The sequence below is a fragment of the Cucumis sativus genome, chromosome 6 (genome assembly GCF_000004075.3).
Source record: "Cucumis sativus cultivar 9930 chromosome 6, Cucumber_9930_V3, whole genome shotgun sequence".
NCBI lineage: Eukaryota > Viridiplantae > Streptophyta > Magnoliopsida > Cucurbitales > Cucurbitaceae > Cucumis > Cucumis sativus.
In genome coordinates this window covers 30,448,935-30,458,913 of record NC_026660.2, presented here as the reverse complement: position 1 = coordinate 30,458,913, position 9,979 = coordinate 30,448,935, and the positions used below count along the sequence as shown (strand labels likewise).

Sequence of the window (9,979 nt, the reverse complement as noted above, 5' to 3'; positions counted from 1 at the left end):
ACAATACACCGAAAATATCTACTTTTATCAAGATTGGGTTGGAAACATCAAGGTAATGTTACTTATATATGTTTTCTCGTGTGACAAAATCAATGTGACAATATTTGAGTGATAAATAATTCTTATATTGTCTATTTTTTTCTTTAAATAAAAAATTGAGATGCACAATGTGCATAAGATAGGGCTTGGACAAGGTCAAATTTGTAGTTTGGGGGTTTGTTTTTCACTCCCACATATATTATTATTACAAATCTGGGATGAACATGAAATTGTTTGAACCGATTGTGGAAGTTTAGAAATTCTGACATCAATGGAATTTAGTTGTTCATTGCTGGCGATTGCTGGGAATGCGATTTTGTTCAAATACTTGGTTAGATTCTTTGCCTGCATAGAGCATATGTATAGTGTTTGGTAAACAATCTCTGTTTAAATTTTGAATTATGACATTTCATAAGTTTTTTTTATCCTTTATTCATTCTAAATCTAGATATGTTACTAACAACAAAAGTTCAAATTTCTCGTCCTAAATATTCTTTTGAACTAATAAAATGTCTTTTACGTTTTGTACTAAAATTGGAACATCTATTGCAGAACCAATCAACTTATCTTATGCCTAAAAAAGGCTTATTTGTATGGTATCTTAATCAATCACTATGACCTGTTTTTATGAGGGAGGAAATGATAACTTTTTCAAAGCCACCAATTACCGCTGGCTTCCATATTTTAATTCAAAACAAACTCAAGCTTATTCACTTGTCGTCACCTGTTACCTCCTGTTATTATAGAAGAGATTCATTTCTCAAGGTGTTTTGAAACTAAATACCAACATACAACATTGAGATTTGTCTTTCCCCAAATAAATGGGTTGGATGGGATGGTTGTGTAACAAAATGAATAATATAAACAGATGCAAGATAGGGACAAGCAATGTACCTCTTTTGTCTTTTCTATTTTTCTTTAGGAAGTACAAGCAGCAACATCACTAGAAATAAGGACACTGTGAAACAAATAAAGAAGCAAAGTGGTAAAAGAAAGATCTTTCTACTCATTTGAAATTGCAGCTGTCCTCTTCTGCTTTCCTTGGCTGTTCTTCAACTTCTCTGTTTTCCTATTCCCATTATATTGGTTACTGACAGAACCCTCTTGAGCACTGCACATTTGAGATTTCAACTTGAATCCAAATTTCTTTGACACATTTCCCCATGCGCTTGAACCCTTTGTTCGCCCCAATTTCTCAATCTCTTGCCTCATGTTTGAGCATTCCTTCTCGAGCTCGGATACTCGCATCCTCATGTTATCCATCCCCACCTTCAAAACCTGATTCTCTCTAACAGCCGTTCCCCAACCTCCTTCATTAGATCCAACAACCCCACTTCTCAACTGTCTGGATCCATCAAGATTGTCTGAAACCAGAAAACAGCCAGCAATTGAGGTCCTGAGCTGAAGCTGCTCGAAAAAGAGTACTTGAACGATAATTCTGAGGGGTAGCCTCTCATTCTGTGCAGCATGTGTACAAGCTTCTAAGGAAAGCTTCTGGCAGTCCATCAGTCGACATAGTTGTTCTCTGTCAGATTCTCCCAACCATGGGTGTGACTGCAGATGAACATTGGGAAAAATTAGCAAGCATTACCAAGCCATAGGCCTGACACTCTTTAAAACATGCCAAAACATCTTTGCATTAAAACAGAAAGGTGGAATGTCAAATTTGGAGTTCTTCGCATCCAAATTGATACTAATGCTATAACCACACAAGCTGTTACAACGGTCAGGTTCTTTTTTTGTCAAAAATTAAACGGGAAATTTGATCAGCCAGTGGCCTTCACATGCACAATGAACAATGCACAAATAGACGTGGTATCAGAAAGTAGAAACATAGCCAAATCCAATGCTCAAGCACTCAAAAAGAAAAATCCTGGGATATTGGACTTGGTGATTAGAGAAGGAATTTTCAAAGGGCTGAGAAAAGATTTTATCGATCTGAGATATGACTGCTTTTATGGCCTCCGTTGAAATGCTTGATGAGACTGTTATAACTATTTATTCCGTCAGTTGAAGAGGATTTTGTTGTTCTTTTGAACTTGGGCAGGCTCTTACCTCCCCACCCTCCTAGAGAAGTATTTCTTATCCAAAATAATAGTATTTATTGTCAGTAATAATAAATGAGAAGCATCAACGATAAAAACGACCATTTCAAGATTAATGATGATAATAAATACTTGAGGCTGATTCAGTTAAGAATAAAAACCAAGCTCATCAAGAAGCCTATCCATACCTTCAGATATATGTCTATGGCACGATAAAGACCATCATCCAAAGGTCTAGCGTAATCAGGAACTGCAGCAGCAAGAGCTTGAAACTTAGGAAGCTTCAAATTGACATCAGGAGCAACTTCTGCAAGGTATCCATCTATCAGCTTTGCGACCATGGTAATTGGTGGCAAAGAGGGTGACCCTATCAGTTGTTCATCATCAATAGAACATGGAGAGGCACCCCCGTGAGCGATCTGATCCACTGCAAGGAAGTGTTCAAGAATCCTTTGTACACAATCAACATTGTAAAGTGTCTCCATGGAGTAAGAGAAATTGGGCATCAAAAGATCTTCTAAAGTGGCTTGATCAAGCTGCATGCCCACCCTTTTCTCTAAGTTTGAGATGCAAGAGGGATTGACCCGAAGAATCATAGACGTACGTAATAAACCAAAAAGTAACTTAGTTGGAACCAGGCTCTTCTGCATTGGAAGCATCCTATCAATCTCTTCCAGTAAAAGTTTCTGTTCATCTTCTGAGGGTGGGGTCCCCAAAGCCACTGGTGCCAATCGGCTACTCGATTCACTAGAACCTTGACGCCGATTTAGACCGGGAATGTACCTTTTAGCATAGGAAGTGACAGACCCTGCAATAATTTCCTGTTTGATACCGCGTGATTCCATGACAGAAATTAGCCTCTTGTAAAGAGGTAAGCTCAAGGTCGCCGCATCCTCATACCACCAATCCAGACTTGAATTTTTTGGCCTAGCTCCTGTACTTATGCCATTCCACAAAACACTGCCACCTGGACTTTGCATGGGTCCTCCATGCTCTACAATTGGCCACCCAAATAAACTTGGGTCAGTGGATGCTTTAATAGCTAGTGACTCAATACATCTTTTAGTAATCTGGAGTTCATCTGCATAAGGGAGAATATCATCACAGGTCTGTAGTGCTATCAAAGAGTCCTTCCAGCTTTTGAGGACAACTTGATTCAGGAAGGCCTCAGTCTGACAAATAAGATTACCCTCCCCATACTCCTCAGTCATTTCTAGGCACTCAGCTGCACAGCGGAGGTAGACAACATTGGAGGCTGTAAGTTCAAGTTTCACCCCGTAGCAGAACTTGGCAACCATTTCAAATGTTTTGGCACCCCCAGGAATGTCAGGAATCTTTATTACACCTCGTTCCTCTTGTTCTTCAGGTGCTTCAGCAACCATTTTTTCCATAACCCCACTTCTCGATAGCAGAGGGAACTGCAATAATATACACTTTCGTAATAAACAAGGGTACTACCTTCTAACATTGTAATCCTTTAAATCAGAAAACTCGGGAAATATACTAAGGCAGCAAACTCAAAGATAACAGGTTTAAAATTATATTATAACTAAGTAAATCCAAAGATGTCAGCCGGTAAGCCACTCCTTCAGGTTAACTCCCCAATCATGCATCCATACTTAAGTCTAGACCTATGCTTGTACTATTGCTGTAATCTAGGAGATTAGTCTAACAGACAATCTGTAAACCCAAGTGCCTCAGAAGTCAGCACATTAATATCTTTCAAATTTCCAGAACTACAGCAATACAGCATTTTAGGTGTGGGAAATTGTTCCAGTTGAATGAGAACATTTAATCATTGTAAGAGCCCCGTCCCCCCCCCCCCCCCAAAAAAAAAAAAAAAAATGCATATTTGATGAAAGAGATGATATAAAGTAAGTACCTTGTGTAGGTGGAATGACATCTCTCCAACTTCAACAATAATATCACTAGGCAGTCCACTAGTGCAGAACCTGCAGCCATTAACAAAATGAACAAATCAAGTTGAAAGGTTTCCCCTTATTCATTCTACTACCTAGGAGTTCGGCATCATAAATTTAGATGGATGTCAAATTCCGATATAACCTTAAAACATGCCTATATTTCTTGACTTTAAAGCTTCCATTTTAGTTGTGAAAACTATGAAGGAACAAATCCCAGCACAATGGACATGTATAGGCATAATTGGTGAATACTATGAAAAGTTTGTCAAACTTTTCAAAAATAAGTTGGAGCGAGTTGCAAACACTTCTACTAAAAACGTCATTTCGAAACCAGGACCACCTGAAGCAAATTGAGCTTGCAGTTGTAGACAATAACATCAATGAAATTACCATTTACCATCACTAAATTTATAATACTATTAGGCTAAATCTCAATTCTTTAACTATTTAATTTTGACTTCTGAGACAAATGAGAGAGCCATTGGCAAGTTACAGAACCAATGTGTGCTGTAAGAAAAAAATTGTCTAGAGTTTAAGTTCAGGGTCCATACCAGGCCTGTCCTTGTTTCTGGAATGCATCATTTTTGGATCCTAGCTTCACGCAAGCCATCTTTCCACTGAAAAGGGTTGAAGAAAGAGGAAAAAAAAAACTTTAATGCAAGGGCTTCAAAATACTACCTAGCTAAAGTGCAAAAGCCCCATTAAGGACACAGAACCTCCTGAACGGAGGCCACTAAAAGTTCCCTCAGTACCTTGGTGGTTTCTCTAAGAAGTTTGTATGAGCAGAAACTGAAGCAAACCCCCTGCCAAATTAGTAGTTCCGAGGCCGAAATCAGCAGAGAACCCTAGAAACCCAAAACTCAAATTTCCTAAACCAGCGGCAATGTAGCTCGTTGACTAGTTTCTCTTACAAAAACAACTCAGTACACAAATGGGAATTGTTTTAAACTAGTCAATCACTGTCAAACTACAGGAAGAAACGGTTACAAACTATCAATTTAGAGAAGAAATAGGAAAATCCCTTTACAAATTGAGCTCTGAATTCATTTGAACAGAACCTCCAACCACCCACTTCACCAAAATACACCACAACCCAGAAAACACAAACACCCAGAACTAAAAAAAACGGATGAAAGCAAATCAAGACAGAAAATTAGTTCAACCCCCTCAAATTTTGACCTAACACCAACCAGCTGTTCGAAGAAGAAGAAGAAAATTATGGACTCTTACTTGATTTTCAGCCTCTAAAATTCACCTAGAAGATTCCAAAATCCAAACACCAATGGGGAAGAAGGGACCAAAACCAAAAACCACTCATAGTAGCGATTAAAGAAAAGAGCACGAAGGAGTCACTCGTTGCGTTAAAACTAAGAGAAGTGCTGAAAGCAATGTCCACGCGAGACCCATTTGCCATAAAGCCAGCCTAAGCCTGCGGGGCTTAAGAGAAATTGAAAAACCCAACGCAACGCTGGTTTACAATTAATGGCAGCTCTGAGAGAGAGAGAGAGAGAGATAACAATTTTCAGAGGCACATGTGGGGTCATTTGCCTTGAAACACACTCATTACTTTCTAGTATTTTGTTCCTTAAGCATCTTTAAACATGGCCTCCAACAGTAACGCAGTTGACCCATATCATAATCTGGATTAAATGAAGAACATTTCCTCAGTTTACTGACAAATTTAGAAGCTTTGAAGTAACAGCTATCCGTTTCTATCCAGCTAGGCCATGTGAATACATAATTTTGGCATCTTTTGAAGGATTAATGTATATATGTGTTTGCATATATATTAATGAAATGCATAATTTTAAGTAAAGAATTCAAGCGAAACTTACAAAGCAAATAATTAATGGATTAAAATGGTTTTCATTACCTCATTGACATGGGTCCATGATCTTTTGGATTGACCGAGACGTTTTTCTGCCTATATTGATGGAAAATGGTAGATTATATATGAGCTTTTAAGACAATAAAAAGGTCCCATTTTTATTACCATAATCACAATAAATGTCATCACTTTCTTTCTTATTCCAATTTAAAGTTCTGTCTTTCTTCTTAGTTGCTTTGCTATTTGAATTTCATCTTTCCACTTTTCTTAGTTGTTTTGGTTTCTAGTTCAACTGAGTTCCATGTATTATAAGTTTAGAGTTCATTTTTTTAATATCCCATTAGCGATAAGGAAAAAAAATTATACATTTGGTCTATTTTTCTTTTGCTCCTTAACTTTTTTTTTATAGTTTAGTTCTAATTTAATCTTTTAAGTTTATTTCAAGGTCATAGTTAATTAAAATGAATTGTAATTAATTAAATTTGACTATTTTTCCTTAATATTAAAATCAAATTAAAACTTTCTAAATAAACTAATAGACATTAACATTAGTAGGTATTTAACAAAAAGAAAAAAAAGTTAAAATAGTGAGATTTATCGTCCAAATTGAAACAAATTTGAAAAAATCAAATTGAAATTAAATTCAAAATTTTAGATATAAAGATTGTGTTTTTCCTTTTCCAAAAATAGATTAAAAAAAATTGAAGTGATGGACAATTCCACCAATAGTTGCCAATCATATAGAATTTTTATTTTCTTTAAAGAAAGAAGAAGAAGCCAATTATTGTTTTGTTAGGCCACTTTCTTCCTTAATTGCTTTAATTATTCATTCAATATCAAAAGCATTCTTCCACTTCATAGTTTGACACCATTTTTTTTCATGAAAAATTATTGTGTTTTGCATATTGCAACAATTTTTTTAAAAAAAATTATAACAAATAAACAATTTATTTGAATGAGCAAAAAAAAAAAGTGCTATTCGTAAGCCACAGCCACATCTTTTAGGCTCTAAATTCTAATCAAAGTTGTTGGTGAAGGAAAGAAACTTCCAAGGTCTCCCATGTGAGGCATCCGGTTGGTGAACCAATTCTTTTTATAAAAACCAATTCTTCATAATTATAATAATAATTTTTCAGTTTTGTCCAAAGTGTCTTCAGTTACCGTTTATAATTATTAAATAATTGTTATCTAACTAAAACTTAAAATTCTAATAAATTATTAGAAAATATTGATTTTGATTGTGGGTTATATCAATTTGAACTATAAACTTAGATCATTGTTACAATTATAATATCTTTCACTAATTTTAACGAAAGAAAATGGATAGACATTAAATGAGTAATTGACCCAGTAGCATTTTCAAGAAAATTGTATTAGAAAATATTTATTTGTAAATTTCATATGGCATATATAGTTTATAGTTCATTATGTATACAGTGAGAACTTATTATTTGAGGGTTAAAATTGTAATACAATTTTGAATTTAATGTTAAAAGTGGTAACACAACATAATGTGAGTTTATGGTCATATTGATTTGATTAAGGGTTAGTTGGATGTTTAGTTTTTAATTGAATATATATACAAATATAAAAAATATCCTAATTCATAAAAGATAATGTTTTTAAATATCAAATCAAACCACTACGTTATTCAATGTAACTTATGAAAGTATAGAGTAAGAAGTTTAATTAAAAATTGTAATACATTCTATAATGTTAAATTATAGACAAAAAAAAAAAATGATCCGTGAAATTCTTGAAAATAATATTTAATTAGTTACAAAAATTAGTAAGAGCAATACTTAGGTTCATTTATTATGCATTCCAATCTCATCAAACACATACAAATGTAAAATAATTTATCATGCGACAAATACGATTAGACAATTTGATATGATCTATAGAAATAAGTGCTACGTAATCATATACACCTCAGTATTTTTCGATTAATAGTTTGACCTACCAACAAAATTCATATAGCTTAGCTTATACTACACATGAAACTACTTGTAAAGTGACATGCTAACACTCCTAACTAATCATTTACACTTTTGACCATTATAATTACATTTTTCTTCCTCTTATAGATGGAGGAAAATAGTGGGTCCCTACTCTTACCAAACATTCTCTAAACAATGTTTCTTCTATTATTGTGTTATTTGTATACAAATCCTACACTAATTAAGATATAAAAAAGTGTATCTACCATTCAAATTTCTCATCCTACATGTACTTTTTTATATCAAAGGAACAACAATTTGGCACTTCTCACACAAATTTTAAAATAGAATCAGAAATGGGTATCGTTTTTATTTTTATTTTAGAAATGTTGATGACATTGGGAACATTGTTGTGGGCACACAATAAAAGAAAAGTTAAAGGTAGAGAAAATGGTGTGGGGAAAGATAATAATTATGAGTGTGCAATGCATGATGTGGGAGAAATTTCAATGTCACAAATAAAAACGAATAATGATAATAATATTGGAAGGACCCCAAAGCCCAAATTATTTAACCTTTGCCTTTTTAAAGAAATAAAAAAAAAAAAAACAAATAACTTTGGATATGGAGAAAGGTTAAAAGGGGTGTTTGCATGTGGGGAAATGAAACGTAAGAAAAAGTGTTAAAAGCTGAAACAAACCGTGGCTTCTTTGTCTGAATAGCGTTCGCATTTCGGGAGACAAAATGGAATTTCAAACGTTTCTTTTTTCTTACTCTGTCAGAAACCCAAAATTTCTCTTTCACATACACACACACATATATATATATATACATCACATAAAAATGTTAAACCATATGATTATGGAACAGTATGAATTAATCTTTTATTGTCATATTCTTGTAATAATCCATTAGCTTAAACTACATTCTTCATTCTTTAAGTTCAATTAATGACAGAGACCATATAATTGATAAGAGTTTATCAATAATAGAGTCTATTATCGATGATACGTGATGCAATTATCTTAAGGTTATTAGTACTTTTTTCTTGACTGTTCCAAATAAACTCAAGTTAGCATCCTTTAATTCAAAGCTATGGTCTAAATTTCAAGTTATATATAGTCTTTTAATCCTACATTAAACCACTGAATTGACTAAATATATATGAACGTAGATGAATGGTAAGTGTAATATATTTAAATTGTTTGTAAAAATATAAAACTCTTGCTTGCCTTTGTGGGAACGGTTTTAGTGGCTCAAGAACATTGTCTTGGAATTTGGATTGGAACGGAAAGAATCCGTTCGACGATGTTGTATTCTCATCCACCATAACTTGCAAGCCCAAGTAAAATTGAAATCATTTCTATTCTATTTATTTTGGTAATTTTTATATTTTAGTTCAAACTTAAAACCATAACTCAGAATCTAAACTCTTTTGCAACGAAGAGGTATTCGAACTACAGATATCCATAAAACAGGGTGAGATTCCTCACAGAGACAATTCCCCTTTAATATTTTTTAAATTTGATTCAATTTTAGACTTGTACTCTTACTCTCAAACTTCATAAACTTCAAATATTACAAGTTTAACTCCTCAACTTAAATATTACAGCTTTTATAACAACAATGTAGGTAATAAAGTCATTCAATAAAGTGTTATGAAAATTAGAAAAAATTAATTATTGAAGCATTTTAAAACGAACTAATTAAAACTATTTAGAAAAAGCTAAATAAAATAAACCTAGAATGTGAGTTCTTATATTTGTATATAAATCAAAATAATACATATATATATACATCTTTCGTCCTATGAAAGAGAATAGGAACTGCCTTCTTCAGTGATTAGCTGCAGTGTTCCCTCCAAGAGCTCCCTGGGCAAGCACGATAACAAGGGATAAGCAGCTGGCCTTAAACCGCCTGAAAGGCTTTAGTAGGTGAACATCTCGTTTGGAGTCATAGCATCCTACTCCCTTATATGAAAGATAGTGGTATGAGTCGGGGGCAACATTTCCCCATGCCCGTTCACCGAATGGAGAGAAAATTCTCCCTCTTCCTCCCCAGCTCTCGGCCCCGTTTAGGACAAGTTCTGCAGGGCCTAATCCCATGGGGTAAGTGGAAATTCGAACGATTACCGGAACAATAAATAACGCTATAATAGAGTTAGACCATTCAGTAAGGAAGAAAGCCAAGAAACAGAGGCAATTC

The 9,979-nt window shown here is 34.2% G+C and overlaps 1 protein-coding gene across 1 annotated transcript; it reads right to left on the bottom strand.

The window, feature by feature from the left end:
* Positions 1–753: 753 nt before the first annotated feature.
* LOC101212608 (BTB/POZ domain-containing protein At1g30440) lies at positions 754–5,550 on the bottom strand. Its single transcript, XM_011660014.2, has 6 exons — positions 5,237–5,550; positions 4,759–4,809; positions 4,558–4,623; positions 3,967–4,036; positions 2,273–3,502; positions 754–1,593 (listed from the first exon to the last, which is right to left on the bottom strand). The coding sequence occupies exons 3-6, from the start codon at positions 4,614–4,616 to the stop codon at positions 1,042–1,044; spliced, it is 1,911 nt and encodes a 636-aa protein (XP_011658316.1). The 5' UTR covers positions 4,617–4,623; positions 4,759–4,809; positions 5,237–5,550; the 3' UTR covers positions 754–1,041.
* Positions 5,551–9,979: the final 4,429 nt, after the last annotated feature.

Excerpts from the sequence above, each read along its gene's own strand:
- LOC101212608 (XM_011660014.2), bottom strand. The coding sequence starts at position 4,616 with ATGGCTTGCGTGAAGCTAGGATCCAAAAATGATGCATTCCAGAAACAA. Across the intron at positions 3,503-3,966 it reads TGTCATTCCACCTACACAAG|TTCCCTCTGCTATCGAGAAG; the intron begins GTACTTACTTTA and ends ATATTATTGCAG. Across the intron at positions 1,594-2,272 it reads CCATAGACATATATCTGAAG|TCACACCCATGGTTGGGAGA; the intron begins GTATGGATAGGC and ends GTTCATCTGCAG.